Source organism: Typopeltis vanoorti, chromosome 21 (genome assembly GCF_054136105.1).
Source record: "Typopeltis vanoorti isolate ZY-2024b chromosome 21, IOZ_Tvanoo_1.0, whole genome shotgun sequence".
Lineage (NCBI taxonomy): Eukaryota > Metazoa > Arthropoda > Arachnida > Uropygi > Thelyphonidae > Typopeltis > Typopeltis vanoorti.
In genome coordinates, this window is record NC_143569.1 from 19129025 (window position 1) to 19153216 (window position 24192).

General features: G+C 35.8%; 1 protein-coding gene across 2 annotated transcripts in view; it reads left to right on the forward strand.

The window, feature by feature from the left end:
* Nucleotides 1-24192, forward strand: part of LOC150094659 (NPC intracellular cholesterol transporter 1-like) — a 495369-nt gene that overhangs the window by 427326 nt on the left and 43851 nt on the right. For both annotated transcript variants that reach the window (XM_090411343.1, XM_090411344.1), the window contains 2 exons: nt 12622-12766; nt 22855-23086. In XM_090411343.1, the coding sequence (XP_090267469.1) occupies nt 12622-12766; nt 22855-23086 (377 nt within the window). The remainder of the gene's footprint in view (nt 1-12621; nt 12767-22854; nt 23087-24192) is intronic.

Consider the following 24192-nt stretch of genomic DNA (forward strand, 5'->3'; position numbering starts at 1 on the left):
CTCACATTCTTTACACTTTTTGCACAAGTTCACTCCACAGTCGTTGTTTAACCAGACTCCAACCGCTCTCCTCGATACATACATTTAGCAAACAGAACACTGAATCAAGTCTTTTAAATTAAGATTTTCAGACAAATATGGTGACCTGGACGCCATCTTTATGTTCCTCTTTATGGGAGCCATGAGCACAGATAATCGATCTATCGGTTTACTGTTAAAATATTCAAAAATCACACAAAAATCACCCAGACACGTTAAACTACTAAACAAAACAATATTATGTACTATGTAATACTTAATATATACTTAATTATTCCTATAATAACTTATCTCAATCAGGAGCTCTTTTTAGACACGTCTACAGCGCTTTGCTCACTAGCGCCCTCCTTTTTAGTTAAGATAGCAAGTTAAATATGGAAATAGCAGAATTAGTAAAGCTGATATGGTAGGAAGTTAACTGAATAAATTTATATAGAATAAGAGAGAGATTTATCAAAATACTAAACTAATTGTACACACGATAGTATTCAAACCAGTTTTAACTAACAAATCTGAGAGCTTGATTAGAAATAAAACTCTTGATCAAAGACTGTTTGTGCTTTTAACTCTCATATCTGTGGAAACAACAAGAACATCTTCAGTAAAGATGGTATTTGATGTACTGATTCTTTCCCTTTGATAGCATGCTAATGTTGGCATCTTTAGTTTTCTCTCCTGTCTATTTCTTATGAGGTCCAGTTTTTATCTGTTCCACACACAAAAGACCACAAGACATATAGCACACTAGTGCCATGTGTGGGCAAGAGGAATTGTAGATAGGAGGAGTCTGTTCAATTTTGCTTGAACAGATGAGGGTTGTAATCGTCAGGGATGGCAGAGTGGGGGTGACTGTTCCAAAGGACAGAAGTAGATGGAATAAAAGAGGAGGCAGTGAAATTAGTTTGGTAAGTTTTAAGGTGAATTGTCAAAAGGGTGTTGGTTAGCAGTGGTTCTTGTTTTAATGATTTTAGAGGGGGAATGGGAGGATAATAGTGGCCAATTCAGCAGAGCACTGTCCATGAAAGTATCTGTAGAAGATGCACAAAGCAGAAACTTGAACATGAGAGTGAGGGATTGAAGTAAATCTGTGAGCGAGGAATCATTAATTAGCCAAATTGTCCTCTTCTGGATATAATCGAGCAGTCTTATAGAGTGTTTTGGTGCACCACCCCAAATATGGAAGCGATATTCCATGGCTGGACAGATTTGGGATTTGTATACAGTTAGCAGCCGTGAAGTAGTGTCTTTTGTGAAAAAGTACATCAAGTTTTTTGGTGGCTGCCAAAGCTATAGTTGAAATATGGTTGTGCCAGAGGTGTGTTTAAATATCTCTGTATTACTGAAGGAAAGGGAGAGGGATGCGAGCTCTTTCTTGCAAAAGATCAGACAGCCATACCAAACTTCTGGGCATGGCTCCCACTGATGAGACCTCAATAAAGGTCAAAACCAATCTAGGTAGTGGCCTTTCCCATAATGCATAGCTTTATACTCATCTGTAAGGCTATATGCTTTGCATTATGGGATACTAAGGCAATTATGTGAAGTTGTTAGCCTCTCTCTATATACAAGAGTAGACCAGTCATGAAGTTACTTCACATGCAGACTTTATTTGTTTACTCTTGGATAAAGGACAAAACCAAGAATATAATTTGTTGGTATCTTTAATTTATGGCATCTAACCCAACAACATGGAAACACATCCCTGTTTGTATCTTGTTAGTGGCTATCAGTGGTGGTCGGTGAAAATTTTAAGTAGGGGTGCTGCATATACAAAAAAAAAATAAATAAAACTTTTTTTTTCCTAATCAGTAATGAATTTATTAATAAATAACTTTACATATTAAAAATTGCTTTATTAAAAATATTTCATCCTCACCACAAACAAACACCAATAATAAAAGTTTTGTGTTAATAGCAATGACTAGCGCAAATGAATATAGACATTAGATCGCAGTGCATTTGTTTCGTGTAATGATAATTGAAAAAATATAATTCTTTTCATATTTTCAACAGTGACACTCACCATAATTCAGCCTTGTATCTATAATAAATAAATAATTATATGTTATTTTAACAAAATAAAATAAGATTTACAAAAAATAGTTCACCACACACACACACACACACCAATAATAAACGTTTCATATCTCAGAGAAATAATGAGCGGAAGCATTTGATACACTGCACAAATGGCAGTGTATCATATGACGTAATGTGCAAGCGCAAACGAATATCGGGATATCAGTGTTAGATCGCAATTATCTAATGAAAAAATATAATTCTTTTGATATTTTCAATAGTGACACTCGTCATAATTCAGCCTTGTATCTATAATAAATAAATAATTATGTTATTCTAACAAAATAAAATAAGATTTACAAAAAATAGTTCACCAAAAACACGCACCAATAATAAACATTTCATATCTCACAGAAATAACATGTATAAGCATACTAAAGATACACTTGTCATTGCACGTTACGTCATTCCCACACTGAGCAGTGTGGGAATGACGTAACGTGCAATGACAAGCGCAAACGAATATCGGCGTTAGATCGCAGTGCATTTGTTTCGTAATCTAAAGTGTTAATCGAACAATTCCGATTATTAACTATTCAATTAATGTCAAAACATAAGCTGTAACCTTTAAAATGTTGTATTGCATTTATATAATGTTGTAAGCATTGTTATTATTTATAAACACAGACAAAATTTAATTTTTTCATTTTTTCCTTGGGGGGTGCTGCAGTGCTTTATGTATGGGCCGCCACTGGTGGCTGTTGCATTTGTGAGCAAGCAGCAAGTATCGCATACCTGACTGAATCAGTTGCATATGAATTTCATCATGTTAGAACAATCTCTGTTCTGATGGCTACAAATTATCTATAAACAGAGAATTATCAATTCAAACATCCTTGTGATGAAAATCAGAATGGAATTATTGGATCATATATTAAAAAAACTTTCAAAGACAAGTAGCTCAAAAACATTAGCTTACTTCTCTATTTCTGCTATTAAAAACTTGCCTCTTTTTCCTTCCAAAAACAATGTACACCCTTGGGCACTTATGAAATGCTTGTTGATAGTATTTTATGCTCATGCAGCTTTATTCTGGATTGGTAAACTTGGATTCGATGTTCTGGTAATCTTAAGCACAAAGAACTTGCGGCTCTCGTGAATCACCAGAAACTTGATAAGTCTTGGCTAGCAGATCATTGCATTGCCGTATTAATTAACTTTGTTTTACATATTAACTATATTTGTGACCCTTTTACATCACATTACTTATAAATTTACAAGGTTATTCAATGAATCTTGTATGAACTCTTTGCATCCTCCAGATGTCCAGAATCAGTCTTCAGATTTGATGATGCAGAAAGTTCACACAAGATTCTTTGAATAATCTTGTAAATTTATTCTAAATGAATTAAGGAATGTCATTTTCATCTAAATGTGAATTTATATGATTTCAGAATCGTTGTTTACTTTGTCTAGTATGGCTCTGTCCATGCTAGTGTGACACTAGAGAAATACTAACTTTTAGTTTGTTAATAAATTTTAATTTATTCTTTTCTTCTCTAATCTGTTTAATTTGATATAGTAAGTTTAGTGGAAATGGAACTTCAATGAGAATATGATTCAAATAAACTGAGGAGGAGGGATAATCATTTATTAACCAAATTTTCCCCATTCATGATATTATCAAGCAACTGAATAAGTTGGTAATGGTTGTTAGCATTAAGCTAGAAATTGTTCTGGACAATGGATAGAAATCATGTCATTACTTATGCTAAAAGATAAAATATATATTATATTTTCTCTTATTCTTGTCTTGAATTATATATATTATTCAAGGGAATTGTCAAAAATAATTTTTTTTTAAAAAATTGCATGTTTAGTATCCAATGATGTTTTCATATTCTGTTAGTAAGTAGCTTGTTTATCTGACTGTTTTTTTTTTCTTTCTTTTTTTTGTTTGCTGGATGGAAAACTCTTGTTAAGCATCTCCATAGCACAGTTGCAAGGACATCAGCACATTGCGTCATTTGATTGAAGAAAAAAAACGTTTCATTCTTGTTGTGAAAAGAGGAATTGTTATATGGGCTTTTTCAATTGAGGATGAGGAGGATGAGTTAGCCAATGTAAAATGAAGTTGGTAATGGTTTTTTCTCCTGGGAACTCTGATTTTCATCATGCATACAGGCAAATTGGTCATAGTAACACAATTGACAGACTATATATATGTATATATGTTAAAAATACCAAGTTATTTTAAATATAAACCTGGTTTTTTTTACTCCATTTCCCAAGTAAGCAAACAGACAAGTCAGTCAAGTTTGCACCTGCAAGTGTTACAAGTCTAGCTGACCACTTGCAGGCGCAAACTTGACTGACTTGTCTGTTTGCTTACTTGGGAAATGGAGTAAAAAACCAGGTTTATATTTAAAATAACTTGGTATCTTTAACATATATTATACCCAAGTTAAAAAACTTTCTACATATATATATAAACACACACACACACACACCTAGTGGTGGTGGACAGTAGATGGTGCTGTGTGTTCAGGCCCGGCTGGGGGGTGTGTGCGAAGTGTACAATATACACAGGTGCCGCAGAAGAAAAGGCGCCTAAAAGATGTCAAAAAATATGAGATAAGAGTTTAAACGAACAACGAATGGTACATATAATTATGAATGTATGTTGTCTTCTGTTAGGGCCCCTTCAGATCTTCCCAGAAACGAACAAATAAATTCTGAAATTGTATCCTGGACCTGATTATATCACTGTAATTTTTTATTAAAATTTAAGAAAATATACCTAAAATAGTTCTTTATTTTTTGATATATCATAAATCAACTTATGATTAATTGGATCAGATGCGTGTGGTTCGGCCCTAAAAGTCGACTTACTACTGATTCTCATTCTTCTCGACATTCAAGCCTGTTATATTAGCAGGCTGTTAGGGTGGATTCAGCGACACAAGATAATTCATTCCATGTATCTGCCATTCCTTAAATTTAGTCGTTGTTGATGCAGTAAATGAAGCTATTGAAATTGTTAATTTTTTTTTTTTCAACCATTCAAATAATTTACAAGTTTTTCTTGGGATCGACAAGTCTTCGGCATATTTTACAGTCCATGTGTTGTAAGTTGACAGTGAAATCGTTAAAGATACTAGATGGGAAAGCCATGTTAATGCCGTTAGTGCTTTGAAGACCGGATTGAAAGGTATTTATTTTGTGTTAAAAAAAGTCGTTTAATTGGAAAAAGATTAACTTACATGTATAACAGCGGAATCAATCGCATCAAAATTAGATAGTTTTGAATTCATTTGCGGATTAATGATCTGACACGATGTACTTACAGAAATCAATTGTACAAGCAAGTTGTTACAATCACAAAGCATGACTGTTAAATCAGCAGCAACTGTGTTGAAAAGGACAACTGAATTTCTCATTTCCCATAACTCCTGAAGATTTCTTCGAGAATTATATTTCCCAAGCAAAATGCATCGCAATAGATGTGGATTTAACAGACGATTTTAGTCCTGAGTTAGATAATCGGATCTGAAAGAGAAAGAAATTCTTTGATTAGGAACCAGATACCCCAGAGCCTGTTGATGCAAAAAGGAAATTCAAAACCAAATTTTTCAACATTTTGTTCACAACATCAATTACGTTTTGGAACCCTTTGAATTTTTGTACAACATTACAGAATGTGATAACACGGGAAGACCAACAATTGGAAGAAAAATGTAGTTCATTAGAAAAAGCATTAAGTGACAAAGAAAACAGGACATTGAAGCAGAAGAACTGCAAATAGAGCTAAAATTATTATCTAGAAAAATTGAAGAAAATAGTACACCAGAAATGGTTTTGAAGTGGATTTATAACAATACCCTTGAAGAACTCTTTGCAAATTCACTGATTGCATTGAGAATACTATTGACTTTGCCCTTTTCAGTTGCTAAGGGAGAGGGAACATTTTCTAAATTACAATTAATAAAGAACTACCTGCGATCAAGCATGAGTCAAGAAAAACTAAATGGTTTGGCACTAATTTCAATAGAAAATAATATTGCTCAATCTATCAACATTGATGTACTGTGACAGGATTTTGCTAAAATGAAAGCCAGACGAGTCCCTTTTAGCAAAATTAATGTAAATAATATTTGAATAAATCTCTTAACTTTATATTACTATTTTATATTATTTTGAAAATTTATATAACTTGAAAAAATTTGTATAAGCAGGACTAATCTAGGTAACATTATACTGTAAAGCGGTTTTCATTTGTTTTTCATTTCCTGTTCGTTTTATTCACACTTTATTCAAAAAAAACTTTTTTGGAAAGGTGCCAAACATTAATCGCACACACAAGAAAAATACTATGCGCCGGTCCTGTGTGTGCTGATGTTAGTAGTGTCATGTAGTTGGAGGATTAAGTAAGAAAGATGGTGAATTTTAGTGGAGTAGTGTGCCCTCCCACAATGAGTCCTTTGAGGTGACACATAATAATAATTTTATAAGATTTTGCTATGCTGCCGAAAAATGTGTGAAATACTATTCCAGTATTAGGCTCATTTAGGATTTATATACTCTAAACAAAACTAGTGAAAAATATCTTGAGCAAAAAAGAATACACAATTTTGATGGCCACAGGAAGCTATGAATGCATCTTTGTGTGAGAAAATGCTAGTGGTGTAGGTTAACACAAGAAGAGGATTATGATTTTGCATGGAGATTTGTATAATATCAAAAGTTACAGGAAGTGAATTTAAATGTTACAAGAAATAAGACTGGACTTTGTTTTAATAATATTAAAGTTTACTAGGTTGTCCTCACCTCTACTGGAAAATGGCAAGGGAGATCAGTGTCTAAAGTATTGGTTGTTTTAGTACAAAGATTGTCATTTGAAGATAGTGAATGGAATATAATGTCTGTCATCACTAATAGAGTTGATATCTACAGAATATTTGAAAGAAGAGTTGGTTAAGAGAGTTTTGAGCTGAAGAAATAAATTTCTTCTGTCTAGATCAGTGAAATTGAAGAACGAAAGCCAGTTTGAGTTATTATTATTAAAACCTCCATGGAGTCAAAGACTCATCATGGGAGATCCACTGTTATACACACAGTTTATCATACTGTGCCTTAAATATATTCACTGTCTCTGCACACACACCACACTCTCGGGCAAAGCATTCCAATCACTCGCCACTCTCCATGCAAAAAACCTGCTCCTCACACACCCTCCTTATTCAGCTTCCAGGAATGACTTCTTGTTCTCCTGCTATCCTCATCCATTCTGTGCAAAACCTCGCCGACATTAATCTGGTAATAACCTCTTAACAGCTTATATGTCTCAATCATATCCCCCCCCCTCCTCCTTCTATCCACCAATTTCTGCAAATTGCAATTTGTCAATCTGTCTTCATACTCTATATTCCAGCCAGAAACCACCTTAGTCAATCGCCTCTGAACTTTTTCCAATACAATTCATCTTTTTGAAAACCAGGTGACCAGATCTGGTCACCTGGTTTTTAAAAAGATGAAATTCTGGATCTGGTCACCAGATCGGTGCACAGTAATTCATATGTGGCCAGATCAAAGCTTTATACAAAGGAACCATAACATCCTTACTTCTACAAGTCAATGTCCTCTGCATCATTCCCATTATCCGCTGTGTTGTCTTCACTATTTTAGTAACATGTCCCCGAAATTTTAGGTCCTTGTCTACAATCACTCCAGATCTCTCATGTTCTCTACCTCTTCCAAGATATTTGCACCGATTGTGTACTTTACATCCCATCTCTGCTTCCCAAATTTCAAAACCTTACACTTTGAAACATTGAATTGACATCTCCACTTATTTACCCATTCAGCCAGTGTATTCAAGTCCTCTTGCAAAGCTACACAGCATCATCCACACTACTCCTGATAGCTCTCCCCAACTTTGCATCATTTGCACATCACCATTCAGACCTCTCCAGATATCATTTACATACAAATTAAACAGCAATGGACCCAAAATAGACCCTTGAGGTACACCACTAGTAACTTTCCTCTTCTGGGCTATCGCTCCTCCATAGACAACTCGCTGATACCTATCAGAGAGCCAATTTCCAATCCAGCGAACTAATCTATTGTTCAGCCCCATTCGTTCCAATTTAATTACCAGCTTGTCATGTGGCAATTTATCAAATGCCTTTGCAAAATCTAAATATACCACTATATATGCAACACCCTTATCCAACGCATTTGTCACTTTATTATAAAAAGTAAGCAGGTTGCTTAAGTACGATCTTCCTTGAGTAAATCCATGCTGGCTGCCAAAGAGTATTTTTCTGTTGTCAACCCAATTCTGAATCTTATTCCTAACTAACTTCTCTAATACCTTGACCACAACTCCAGGCACACAGACTGGTCTATAATTCAAAGCCTTACTCTTATCACCTCCCTTATGAATTGGAACAATTTTACCCTCTTTCCACTCTTTTGGAACTTTTCAACATGAGAGACTCATGTTGAAAAGATATGCAAAAGCTGTTGTTAACTCTCTGGCACATTCCCTCAAGACGTGGTGAAATAGCTTCAAGTCCCACAGCCTTATTTACATCAAGTCTATTCATTTCCTCATATACCTCCTGTACACTTACTAACAGTTCCTCCTCCTTTCCCACTGCTTTCAAGTTCTACATGATTGCCACATTCACAAGAATGAAATAACTTTAGAAATTGCTCACTAAATATCTCAACTATATCTTCTGCAGCAGTTATCATTCCTCCGTTTTCACCAATCAATCCCATCCTACCATAATCATTCTTTCTTCTACTGGCGACATATCGAAAAAACTCCTTAGGATTATTTTGGGCTGCTTTAGCTAACTGCTGCTCATACTGCATTTTTGCTACCCTTATCAAGTTAGTCACCTTTTTTGCCTGCTCTTTGTACTTCTCATGCAACTGGTTGTTATAAATACTCATTTTGTGTTTCTTCCATAATACCTTCTTCTTCTAGATTGCATACCTTATCTCTTGATTCATCCATTTTACACCCACTCTATTTACCCTCTTGACCCTTGGAATACACTCTAATATTGCCTCCACCAAATAGTTCTTGAGTATGGCCCAAGCAGCATTGATATCCTTTCCATCCAGTTCCTCTTTCCAATTTATTATCGCAAGCTGTTTCCTGAGCTTTTTGTAATTACCAGTCTCATAATTAAAGTCGCCCATAATGATAACTCGTTTCTTGCTAGCTAGGCCAATTTGCCTATACATTTCCTTCTCATTACCCTTCATATTACCAGGTCTATAGCAACACCCAACTAAATATTTCATCCTGTTTACTTCTATCTTGCACCATACTGCCTCCAAACCATGACCACTATTTGCACCTTGCAATTCCACCTTAGATGGGCACAACTCATCTGCTACCATTAGCAGTACTCCTCCTCCCTTTCTTCCCTGTCTATCTTCATGAAAAATATCATATCCGTTCATCTCTATTCCTGTCAGGATGTCATCGTCATCTAACCAGTCTCACTTATACCAACAATTTTGGGGCGAACAGACTCGAGCAAAGCAACAATTTCGTTCCCCTTATTTCGAATACTTCTAGCATAAATGAATAAACATAAGAAATCATTGCTGCTTCTACAAGTCCTATGAACGTCACTCCTACGATGTGACTCTTCAATACCGTCCCCAGTCACTTCCTCTATATTACCACCAATTCTACAACTTTCCTCACACCTAAACTCTTCCCACCCATCCCAGGCCATCTCAGTCTGTATTTGTCTGCTTACACATTCACCTCTGAATTCAGCAGCCACATGTTTCATAAAGTTCCCCCCCCTGACCCCCCTGAGGGTTTCCCTGTTCGTGTTGTACCTCCTCTCTCTCGTTTACTTCAATCATAATATTCACCCCATTTGCAAGTAAACAAATACCTCTCCCTACCCTACTTTTTTGCTCTTTCATATCACTTCGCACCACCTCAGATATATTCATTACAGTCATTACTTCTCCTGCCAGTAACAATCTCTCCAGCAGACTCACACCAAAACCATTTAAATGCAGCCCAACTTCTTTATACAATTCCATCCGTCCCTCAAATTCCTCCCACACATTCACAAAATGCACTCCATTCTCCTCGCATAACTGTGCTAACATATCATTCATAATCTTTGCTCGCCTCCTCAATTCATCACTATCATACCTTGGCAACACACTGACTAACTTTCCTACCACACTATTATCTTTTACTCTCCTTAATAATCTCCTTATATCCAATCTGGCATTTTCCTTGTTCCCATCCAAATCATTTGTTCCTACTACAATCACCAACTCTTGTGCTCTCTTATTCCTCTTGTCCAACGATTCAATCACTCTCTGCATTCTACCACCAGGAAAACAAATCTTCTCATTCACCACACCTCTAATAATGGAATCTCCATAGAGAACCACTCTCGAATCATTCCATATATCTTTCGCATGGCCATCTTTCTTTCTGCTCTTTTTCACTCTTCCATGTATGTCGCTAATTCTTTTCATCTCATTTCGCATGCAGTTCATCTCTTGCCTCATCATCATCAACTCTGCTTTCATGTCTGCATCCAATATGCACATTGAAATCTCCAGTGAAGACTACATTACTGTTTGAATATTTTCTGCACTTATCTTTGTCTTTATGTGATTCATTATGTATAAAAACTGGAGATTCTTTTGCCTTCTGAGGCTTGGGACATACCAAATGCACAAGTACCATCCTTGTGACAGAAGAAATAATGTGGAGTGCAATTCAGATAATTGTGGTTTTGTTCTTAAAAATGATATGTCTGGTTTCAGATATCTAAATGGTGGTTCATATTTGTGATATAGGCCATGAATGTCATGAAAGTGTTTTATTGGTGTTCGTGGGAGTTTTTTCTTATGGCCACAGGAAGCTATGAATGCATCTTTGTGTGAGAAAATGCTAGTGGTGTAGGTCAGCACAAGAAGAGAATTATGATTTTGCATGGAGATTTGTATAATATCAAAAGTAACAGGAAGTGAATTTAAATGTTACAAGAAATAAGAATGCCTTTCATGGTTGGAGATGAGTCAGTAAAGAAGTAGGGATATGCAGTGTGGGATTGAAAGACTCAGTCCTGTCTTCCACATAGAAAGCACTCATACTCCTGTCCATTATGTTGTCTTTACAGTATCAGTCCTCTGCATATACTGTAAAGACAACATAATGGTCACAGTCAGAGTGTTAGGGATATCATATTCAATAGTCATCATTAATTCCCAGATCTTTTCTCAGCACTGAGAAAATATTTTTGTTCACATAAGCCAACATTTATTCCACAACTGGATATGTAAGAATGATTTACTTTATGCATCAAATTTAATTTTATACTTTTGAATTATAACAACTTTTTTTTTTTTTTTTTTTTTTTTTTTTTTTTTTTTTTTTTGCTTAAATAGACTGAAAATTGAAAGAAAGACTTTTTTTTTTTTCATTCTACACTTCTTAATATGAGACATTATTAAATCAATTCTATTTATCAAAGAAGAAAATGGCAAACATTTCCTTCCATGTCAGTTCAGGAGACTATATTTATTTGTAAAAAAAAAAAAAAAAAAACTTTGTTTTGGTTAGTATCAATTAAATTTTTTTTATTACAATAAATAAAACAGGCTCCAAACTGATTTTGAACATCAAATAGTTATTAGCATAATCTGAAGACAGTTTCTGTATTCACTACAAGGTATGGGCGTTTCGGTTGTAAAAATTTTCAAAGTTTTCTGCACCGGTTGTTAAAAGGCATTATTTAATTTTATCATAATGCTATTAGTTAAATGAATAAATAAAAATTAAAGCTCAAGCATATTCATAGATTTAAGTAAGAAACACACTGAGTACATCAGAGTAAGATTCATCAGTTCATGTACAATCGGCACTTGGTCACAAGCAGTGGCACACACATGCTGGCGTACTCAATGTGTCTTTTACTTCATACAAACACCCACACTTTTGAATTTCAACTGCCGACAAATCCAGACATTCTCAAAACTGATGTCTTGATTTAACAATGGAAATGGTTAGAGTAGATTTTTAATATTATTATGTACATGACGTGTAAATAATTATAAGTAAATATCTACAATACTTTTTTTTAAGCATACCGGTTATTAAATATTTCAAATATTACCTCTATCTATATGTATATATATTCATTTTTTTAAGAAAAAGACAATACTAATTTTCAAGGATTCATTGCTGATAGTGAAGATAAAAGCAGTCTTTCAGATTTTGTCACAGTTGTAAGGAAACACCACTTCCATATATCTAAATTGCTACATACTGAACTCCAAAATTTCAACTTACAGGTATTTACTTCCAGAACAAATTGTGCAGAAATTATTTGAGCGTTTAAAGCAGGTCAAGTTATTAGGAGTTAATAAAAAGATGTTAACATATATGAACTTTTAATTATTGCAATTATTTTTAAATTATTTGTTTTTGGATATCCAGGTAAGGTATAGTTACATTTTTATCCTGTTTGTTACAAATTTAGTTTCCATTTTTAGCAACCAATATCATGACTTACCATACTACACTAAAAACATCTGAAGATTTCTATGAAGCACTCAGATGGTCTCATATTGTATCTGAATGGCTTACTGAAGCAGTGAATAAAAACTTGACTTCAAATGTCCGAGTATTTCCTTACAGGTATTTTATTTTTTAGAATTGAAATATGAGATTCATATTTATCTGTTGATTATGTTAGATCAAATATATTACTGACATATTCAAGTTATAATTACCAGTTTTCTATTTATATATCAAATTCCTGATATGTACCCTGAAGTAGTTTACAGGATACCACACGATAATGAATTTAGTTTAATCCTTTATCCAAGTGTGAGCAAACAAAGTTTGCGCCTGAAAGTATCTTCAGGACTGGGGTAAGGTGGTACAACACCGGGAAACTCATTGCAAAGGTGGAGCAAGCTAACATCACTCCTATCTCAGTATCTCCCATAATGCAAAACACATCTCCTTGCGGATATGTATAATGTTATGCATTAAGGGAAGGGCCACTACCCAGACTAGTTTTGACCTTTATTGAGGTCTCTTCGGTGGGAACCAGACCCAAGTGGAGATACGAGGTAGAAGCATTAAGCAAGGTCATCTCTACCTATAGGAGTTGCATAACCAAGTGAAAAATAAACTTGCAACATCTTTCTCTAAATCCAGAGTAATTAATAAAAAGGTGGCACACTGTTTGGCAACTCCTATAGGTAGAGATGACCTTGCTAATGCTTCTGCCTGGTATCTCCACTTGGGTCTGGCTCCCACTGAAGAGACCTCAATAAAGGTCGAAACTAGTCTGAGTAGTGGCCCTTCCCTTAATGCATAACATTATGCATATCCGCAAGGAGATGTGTTTTGCATTATGGGAGATACTGAGATAGGAGTGATGTTAGCTTGCTCCACCTTTGCAACGAGTTGCCCGGTGTTGTACCACCTTACCCCAGTCCTGAAGATACTTTCAGACGCAAACTTTGTTTGCTCACACCTGGATAAAGGATTAAACTAAATTTATTATAGTCTAACCAAGTGAAAAATAAACTTTCACTTGGTTATACCATACGATACCACACAATATGTTTATATTATAACTTCATGTCAACAGTTTTCCTCCAAATTAGTGTATCTGTTAACTCCAGTATCCTCAGATCTGGTATTTCAAATCTTGATTTGGTATTCCTATGGAATCATGCTTGGAATCAAAGCAAATGTTTGGTAATATTTCCTGTTTCATTGAATTTGTGACATTACCACCTTAGATTAATTCTGCTTGCACATTCTTGAATGCCAACAGTGTATGCATTAATATCTTAATTTTTAGTAGGATTGCACCATTGATGTTATCTGTTCAGTTCCATTTATTCTTAGAACTTGTATATCTGTTGTCTTTGGGTGTTGATCAAGTTTTTTATTTCTAACTTGGCTCTCAGATCCCTAAGTTAAAATTGGCTTGAACAATGTCATATAGGATATCTGTATTAAAATTCATATATCCACAAATTAAAAATAAAAAGAAATTTATTATAAAATGCTATCATTTTATAAAGTTATTTTTATATCAGCACAGATCCTAAAAGAGTGTTTAGCTGAACTGGCTATCTCAGAACATGGATTCCACAGGAGTGGAAAGAATATGTGGAACAGTAATACAAAGAATCTCTACTGTGCAATGAACAGTATGGTTTACTAAGGAATGGTCAAAAACTTGCTCACATTCTATAATAATGTTGCCATTGAGTTAAACAAGGGGAATGAATACACCATGATACTTTTAAAATCTCTTGAAAGGATTTTAAAAATAATGTAATTTCATGTTTTGCTAAAAACTATTACACTGGTATATACAGCATTGCACTAACTGCTATTTCTTCACTAGATGATGAAACTGATATACAATAAGAAGGGACTAGAGCTGTTGCACAAGCTGAATAAGAATTTGGCAATAGGGACTGATGGGATATCAGCACATCAGCAGAAAGAGTGTTCAGCTGAACTGGCTAATCCTTTAACCATGCTGCATATTTTGAGTCGTAGAATAAGGAAGATTCCACAGGGCTGGAAAGAATGTATGGTAATCGCATTGCACAAGAGTGGTGCAAAGACTGATGTGTCTAACTATCAGCATGAGATGACAGAGAATCTCTACTTTGCAATGGAGTGTTTCAACAGAGGATCATGTTTCAACAACTTACTCACATTTTATAATAATGTTACCTTTCAGTTAGACAAGGGGAATAGATACACCATGATACTTTTCGATTTTGCTAAGGCTTTTGACAGAATACAGCATGGAATACTGTTGCATAAATTGGAGAATATGGAATTGGGGGATAAGAGCATGGCTGACTGACAGATATTAACAAGTGGTATATGGGGGAGGGGTGAATCTGCAAGATTCAAGGTAACCAGTGGTGTGCCGATCAGTCCTTGGTCCATTGTTATTCACTCTGTACATTAATGACATTGGGAAGGATTTGACATGTGACATACAGCTATTTACTGATAATGCAAAGATAGGTAGGGTAATCACAAGTGCTGCTGATATGCAGTACTTGGAGAATGATTTGAATAGGCTGGAATTGTGGACATGTGAAAATGGTTGTTATTTCAGTGTTAATAAATGTAAAGTCATACACTTCGGTGTGATTAGATATCCAGTGTCTTATTATATTGGTGGGATTATGTTTGAAGAAACTGGATTGTCATTGGATGTTGTGTGTGTGTGTGTGTGCGTGCAAGTAGCGTGAATGGATTCAAGAACAGGTATAACAGCTGGTGCAAATAGTATGGCCTTCCTCAATGAGGTCCTGACTCCCTAGAGGTCTCTTAATAATATTTAAACATTTGTTTTGTATGTTATGAGCAAGATATTTTGAAATGTTAATTTGGCCACTGAAGTTTTGCTTGGGTATAAAGGAAATTATTAAGATAAGAAGTTTAACAAATAAATGTGTTCATACAATTTATCAATTAGTATGGGGTTACGAGAGAAGTGAAAATTATAATTCATGTATTGAAAGTGATTAAATGAACTTATCTCAGTGCATAAAACATTGTAAAATAAGAAATGTTATAAATTCTGCATGTTTTATTATGAAATTTTGTGAGAGGAAGATGCATGTTTTTTGTCCCTTAAAAATTTCTAGAATTTTTGAGGGACAAATGTCTTAGGCAACATGTAACAGAGGGGATAAGAGGTTCAAGAGTTTTGGATTTGGTTATAGCATCAGAAAAGCTGATAATAACTGAGATGACATCTCTCCTGCCAGTTGGAGAGAGTGACCATATGGTTTTGACTTGGAAAAGGAATAGACATGCAGGAGTTTCAAAGAGATGGGAATGTATGTGGAATTATAAAGCAGGTGATTATAATAGTCTTTCTTGGAGAATCATCTTGGACAATTAATAGTCATCAAATTGGAGAAGTTTTGTGGAAGAAGGAATTTGAAGGCTGGGATATCATTAGTGCTTGGGAAATTGTGGAGGAATATTTGTTAGCAGCAATGGTAAGCTGTATTCCATGAGTGAAGAAGAGGACACAATTTGAAGTAAAGTGAATGACAAACAATATTAAACAGGAACTGCATGCGAAAATGAGGCCATGGAAGAGATATAAGAAGACAGGTGAAGACAAGATGCATGAAGAATATAAGACACAGGGCAGGAGAGTGACTAGTATGGTAAGGAAGGCAAAACTGGAATATGAGAAAAGATTGGCCCATAGATCCAAGGAAAATCCTAGGGAATTTTTTAGCTATGTGGCCAGTAGGAGGAGAAATGACTGTGGAAGAATGACATTGTGGGATAGAAATGAGAATAGAGTGACTAATGCAGAGGACATAGTGGAATTGTTCAATGAATACTTTATTGGAGTATTTCATCCTGGAGGAGTCAATTTGAATACTAGAGGGATAGGGTAGGTTTGAGGTTTGGAGGTGCAGAAGGAGAGTGTGTTCCACATACTGAGTACTCTGGATGTCAGTAAAGCTGTGGGACTAGATGGTATTTCACCATGAGTTTTGAGAGAATGTGCTAGGGAACTGACAGTGCCTTTGACCTGGCTTTTCAATGAAAGTCTGGCTTTGAGAAAGGTGCCCATGGAATGAAAGGAAGGTAAGATAGTGCCATTGCATAAGCAGACTGGAAGTGTCTAATTATAGGCCAGTTTGTGTGTCATCAGTAGTTAGTAAGATCTTGGAGAAAGTAGTGAGAGACTGTATACAGCATTGGGCAGATTAGGATAATGTTATCTGTGAGTCAACATGAATTTGTTAAGAGGCGCTCTTGTTTTAGCAATGTGCTAGCCTTTTATAATAAAGTTACAAGAGCATTAGATGAGGGAAATGCATATACTGCCATTTTCCTAGACTTTGCAAAGGCATTTGACAGGGTGCCACATGATAAGCTGATATTCAAGTTGCAGCACAGGGTTCTGGATGTCAGATTCGTCAACTGGATTCAGGATTGGCTGTCCGATAATTATCAGAGAGTTGTGTATGGTGGAGCAATATCAAAGGGGCAGAAGGTTACAAGTGGGTTCCACAGGGCTCAGTACTGGAACCTATATTGTTTAACCTTTATATCAATGACATTGTCCATGGATTGCAAGGGAATATTCAGTTGTTTGCAGATGATGCGAAGCTGGGAAGGGTTATTAGTAATAGTGCAGATGTGGTAGCCCTGCAAGAGGATTTGAATAAGCTAGATAGATGGACAAATGAATGGGAGTGTCAGTTTAATGTAGCAAAATGTAAGGTCTTGAGGTTTTAGGATACATCGATGGGATGTTGCATACTTTATGGGAGGAGTTAAACTGGAGACAAGAGAACTATGGTTGATGATTGATAGAAACTTGAAATTTAGGGGAAGGTAGTGAAGGTAACACAGAGGATTGCTGCAATAATGAGAAGGACACTCACCTGCAGAGATAAAAGGGTTATCATTCCGTTGTATAAGACTCTGATCAGACCACACTTAGACTATTGTTCTCAGATCTGGTCCCCAGGATTTGAAGGGGATAAATTAACTGTGGAAAGGGTACAAAGACAGATAACAAAGATGGTGTCAGGACTCTACAATGTTAGTTATGAGGATCGGCTGAGGGAGTGTGGACTGCAGAGTTTGGTGGATAGAAGAAGGAGAGGTGATGCGATTGAGATGATGTTGAGAGATGGTTATAGGGTTGACACCGGGGAGTTCTTTCGCTTGGTCAAACAGCGGGAAGGAGTGATGACAAGAGGCCATCCCTGGAAGTTACGAAAGGAAACTGTGAGAAAGAGGGTAAGGAGTGGTTTCTTTGCATGGAGGGTAGTTGAACCATGGAATGCATTGTCTGATAGAGTGGTGAGAGCGTGAATGGTCAGTGCATTTAAGGAGTGGTGTGATAGACTTTGTGTTTCCTAGGAGGGACCTCCCTCGATGAGTCTTGATAGACTTGTGTTTCTTTCATTTCATTCATCTGCTGCCTCTTCTGGTTTCCCACTTCAGAATATCATTCTGACCTCTTTTGACTTTCTATCTTCGAATCTTGATTTCATTCAGTCCAAATTTCCAAAAGCAAAGTCATCTTTCTTGGTGATTTCAATGTTCACAGTTCTAGTTGGCTCCCATTTTCAAATTTCATAGACCAAAGTGGTAGAGAAGCAGAGATTTCCTGGAAGCAGTGACCTTAAACAGATCATTCATATCCCTGATCAGAATCCATGAAAATCCTCTTCACTCACCCAACACTTTGAACCTCTTCTTAACTAGTTCTCCTTCCAGGTACTCTGCTCAAGTGACTGCTCCTCTTTAATTCAGATCACAATCTCATCCAACATCTCTGGTGTGATGTCCATTCACAGCCTCATGTACTGTGATATTATTACATCAATGCCAAGTTGGGAGGATTTGCATGAATTTTAATCCTTTGCATGGCCAGACTACTGTTTTTGTTCTTCAGATCTAAATAGATGGGATCTTGTTACAGAAATAATCCATGTCAAAATGGAAGCTTTCATTCCTCACTCTTTCATATTTCCCATCCTTTAACTAAACCATGATTCTCCAATAAGCATGCCAGAGTGGACCAAGAAAAGCAAACTTCCTATCATAAGTGACAAAACTACAGCTTCTTTCATAACTACACAGTTGTAAAAAACATTGTTAAAAGGGCAGAAAACTTGTAAAACATCGCTAAAAGGGCAGAGTCTAAATTCAACAAGGATAAATGCAGAAAACTTGCATCTTGCGCCACTGGCACTCATGCCTTCTGTCCCTTGCCAAAGGTGTTGGGTGCAGCTTTTGTCCAAATATACCACTTCCTCTATCTTATCCTAATTGTATCATCACCTAAATACAAGGCTGATCTTAACTTCATCCTTCTCTTTCAACTCCTCCATAGATGATCATGATAAAATACTTCCCTCCTTTGTCTAGAACAGTGATTCCCAACCTTTTTCCACTTGTGTACCCCTTTTAAATCCATTTCTATAAATTGTACCCCTTGTTTTTAAAATAGCTGTTTTTAAATACTGACACTTTTGTTTAGTGCCTATCTTAATGTAAAATAGTGGAAGTGAGGTAATGAGTTGGGAAGGGAAAATGACAACACTATAAGGCTATGGATGTACGCGTACCACTGGTGAGGAACCAATTATCTAGAATAGGGATCTTCAACCTATCAGACAGTGTGGGCCGCATTCAAAATTTCAAAGAAGCCTGCTTCATTGAAATTTTACATAAAATCCTATAAAAATAAACAAACTCAGCTTTAAGAGCATAGGTAGGAGTCGGGTTCATGATAAGTAAATACAATCGATACTCAAAAAAAGATAATTTAATGAAGAAAACATTCATTTTTTACAATGTCAATGGGAAACTTGGCAATGCTTTTCCTTGACCAGCTTGTCGATGTTGGAAGTCGCTATGCACAGAGTATTCTCAAGATGTCAGTCCATAATCTGAGTTCTTGTCTTGGACCTCACATGCTTCATTCTGGAGAAGAACTGCTTGCATAAGTATGTACTTCATAACAAATCGCACATTTTCAAAGCATGCCGGCAAAGATTAGGAAATGCATCTTCAGAAATGTAGTCTTTGTAAAATGTAAGCAAGAGCACATTGAATAATTTTTCTCTCAAAGAAGAGTTGTTTTGGAGTTCAAGCAGCTCCATTTGTACTGAGCCTGGCATTTCGGCAGCATTGAAAATAAATCTAAAAAAGACTGTTTGTTACGAAAATCACTAAACCTCTATTCGAACTCGCTTCACAACACGGATAATTTTGTAGCATATTCATCAAGACGAACAGTTGGGCTCAGCGAGAAGCTGAAAATGAGTTAAGTCTTTTTTGCAAGTTGTGCCTCCCAAAGTTTGAGCTTGGCCAGAAAAGCTTTGATGTGATCAAACAGAGTCTGCACCAGTTGATCTTTGGATTGTAGCTGCATATTTAGGTCATTCATATGTAACGAGATGTCAGTCACAAATCAAAGTGTGTCATCCACTTCAGATCATTGAATTCTGCAATCGGCTTCCCCTTGGTTTGCATGAACTGCTGTATTTTGCTCCTTAAGTCAAAGACTCTTTTAAGAACCTTCCCTCTGCTCAACCAACACATATCACTATAATAAACCACATCGGCGTGATCCGCTTCACACTCTTGGATCAAAAACTCTTGGAATTGATGATGATTCAATCCTCTTGCCCTAATATTGTTGATGACAGTCACAGTAACTTTCATGACATTCTCAAATCCAATAGTTTTTGCACACAAATTCTCCTGGTGGATTATTATTATTATTATTCCGGGCAACTCCAAGGAGTCGACAGACTCATCAAGGGAGGCCCTAACATCATGTCAAGAACAACTATTCGACATTCACACAGTATCTATCATACCTCGCCTTGAACTCATTCACGTTCGTAGCACCCACAATAGACTCTGGCAGCTTATTCCACTCATTCACCACTCTCCAAGTAAAAAACCTAGCTCTAACACCCCTGCTAACCACATTCTTGCCCAGCTTCCATGTATGGCCCCTAGTCCTCCCACCACTAGTCCTATTCTCAAAAATATCTTCTGGATTAATCTTATAGAAACCCTTCAGTAATTTTAATGTCTCAATCATATCACCCCTTTTCTGCCTATCAACCAATTTCTGCAGTCCACAAATCTTCAACCTGTTTTCATAAGGTTCATTCCATAGTCCTGCTATTATCTTGGTCACTCGTCTCTGGATCCTCTCCACCTCCTCCCCATCGAGAAGAAACCCTGGCACCCATACCTTACTTATTGTACTAGTTAAGTGATTATACTTAATACTTAATGTTTTCTCAAGCTTGTTTCTACTTTTTACTATCTCTATCAATTCCAATTAACTTCTAACTACCTTGTGGCCACTACTATAATTGCTCGCTTATGCAAAACTCGGTAGACAAAGAATTTGCCTCAGGCTAGAGCCAAAATTCTTTGTTACAATTCTGGAATTAACTCCGTATCAGAATTTGGAAAAATTTATTTGTTGAAGCTGTGCCATCCAAATTCTTAGACAATAGAAGCTTCTTTGCCAGGGAGTTAATTATCAGAATAACACACTTATCGACAATCAAGCAATTAATATTTCCAATTACAAACCTTGTATATCTAAATTTTCTCCCTTACTGCAGTTGTAGCTATCCCCGACTATTGATTCGCTCAGGTTCTATTTTAATGGTGCACTATGAATTCAGATCAGACAATTTGTTATGTTAAAAAAAAAAAAAAAAAAAAAAAAAAAAAGTTTATTCATCACACTAATACAGTACACAATTACTAAAGGTTACTTAATTAAGCTAAATCTCTCCTACAAGTTAATTGGGTTAAACAGACATAACCTTAATATTCTTAATCTTTCTCAACATTAGACAATATCTGCAACTAATTTAAATTACTAACTCCTTCCTACAACATTTGACAATCCTATACAAGCATTTACCTTATTTAATTTCAAGATATACTAGGCTATGACATACATTAGTACATTAATTCTACACTATACAATATCTCAATCTCAGACATGACACAATTTGCAGGTTGATTAGATTCTAAAGTCCTGTTTCAATTCATGTAAGTCCAATCACTGAGCATATCCACACATTATTGCTTTTTAACTCTTTCTAGCATACAAAGGAATTAAAAAGTTCCTACATTACCGAGTAACTGGATCTCTCTGGTCCTCTCTCTCTCTCGATTTTTCATTAAATTCACAGAGTTTGTTACCTTCTCCTATGGCTTGCTGTCTTCAGAACAAACTGGTGAATATGATCACAAATCACCTTCTCTGATGTGGGTGAAGCTACTCTGCCAGGAGGATCGATCCGCGTGGTTCCGCATGTTGTTTCAGTCTGTGCTGACTTTTCTGCCATACCAATGATTATGCTCATACTGGATCACTATCTGGCTGCATAGCTGCCACTGAACATGGTTCTTCTCGACTGCGCTCACGTACTCCTCCTCCAGGAATGACTGAACAGGAATCCAAGGGAGAAAAAAGCAAAAGCCTTGAGTTGGCATCACCAAGCTCTATATATCCTTCTTGAGCTGTTCTCCCTACTGCATCACCTTTTCCGACTGGTACCTAAATCTCTTGCACTCGGTACTGTTCTCTCCTCACTGAGTTCTCCATGGGGACTTCCCGTGTGCAACTTAGTCTTAGAGTACATGACTGCCTTGGATCATGTTTTATAAGCTGATTATCTCATTGTATATGTCGATCTAACTTTATCATGCTAACAAAATTTTCACTAAATTTCAACTCTTGTCGGTTTTACAAGGACACATAACTTAATACATAGGAAAATTCACAATTAAAAGACTATTTCATTTTTTCATTAAATTTCACCTATACCCATATACAAGTATTCTTCCAGAAATTTTGTTACCTGTTTAATCTGAATGAAATATTTAAAATATTTCATTCAGATTAAATAGTATTTAATAACATTTTTGTAAGCTGATAGTGTTTTTGTCAAAACTGCCTGGTCACCTTTACGATCACTTTCTAAATTTATAATATTTATAATAATCGCAACTTCACTTTTATTATTGAAATATTATAAATTAGCTGATTGTATAATATAAAATTTCAGTTTGTGTGGGTGGGTGGATGTATATATATAAAAAGAATATTACTTCTGTATTATGCTTTAGTTTTAATTTCAAAATCTTAGAAATTACTACCTACAGTTCCTTGATTGCTTTTCTTTTAGCATTGTCCATGTGTTCTATGAACAGTTCCTTACCATGTGGCCAGATACTGTGAGAAGCCTTGGTTTCTCATTAGCAGCTATTTTTATAGTCACCTTCTTATTACTTGGTTTGGACTTATATTCTGCAGCCATAGTTGTTGTAACCATCACTATGATAATTATCAATTTAATGGGATTGATGTACTGGTGGAATATATCATTAAATGCAGTCTCCCTTGTAAATCTTGTAGTGGTAAGTCAATGTTTATTAATGTATCTTTTCTGTTATATTTATGTTCATTATTCAGATATTACATAATTGCCACATTTCTTGCTGATTTAACCTGTTTTCAGTTGGTTAAATTTTAAAAACATGACGTTACAAAAAAGTTATTGCTTGATGGAAATATAACTGGAAGAAAGGAAGGGCTGATAAATTTCAGTAATTGGTGATATACACTTTGGGAAGGAGAGTATATAACTGAAATTCATAACTTGAGAAGAAATTATATTCTTGTTATTATCCTTTACTTCGGGTGTGAGCCAACAAAAGTTTACATGTGAAGCATCTTTATACTTGTATGTAGAAACAGTTGATTCACATCAGATTGCCCCCAGTATCCCATAATGCACATTACACTTCCTTTCTGACATCTTGCTATATAGACTTGCTTTGATTTTCTTGTGGTACAGTTTGATAAAAACAGCCTCAAAGATTCCAAAAACTGTGAGGAAATAAGTGAGCTAAAGATCACACTAAACTTGTATCACTCCTGAATTCTTGGTCTCTGCATTGGTTCTGTTAGACATCACTATTCCTATCACCAGTGGCATAGTAATCAAAAACTTAGCCCCATTCAGTAGCAGACAAAAGCTTGCCAGTTCACAAGAGCTGGACTTAGGTCAGTGGCCTGCAGGAAATGGCTCTTCTTAGGGGGAAACATCCTCTGGATGACTTGTGTTCAGGGTCTGAGTATTTTTAAAATGTAAATGTACAATCCAAAACATTCCAATGACATGTAATTTTGTAAAGTATAAGTACTTACTGTGGAATTAGATTTTGATGTTTAATGTGTTTCCCACCACAGTAGGTATTTTCAGGTGGAAAAGCTGCTCTGCAGAAATCTTTAAAAATTTGTTTACAACAAACCTGACAGCATTGCTTTATGGTTGATAGTTACTTTGAAAAATTGCTAAATGAGGAATGCAATCAGGAATATATATCCATACTTGAAGTAGAAAAAGCCATCAAAATCCTGAAATGTGGAAAGGCAGCAATAGTAGATGATATTCGACCAGAAATGCTCATTTATGGAGGAAAAGTCTTGCAGCAGCTGCACTGCATAGTTCAGAAGGCCT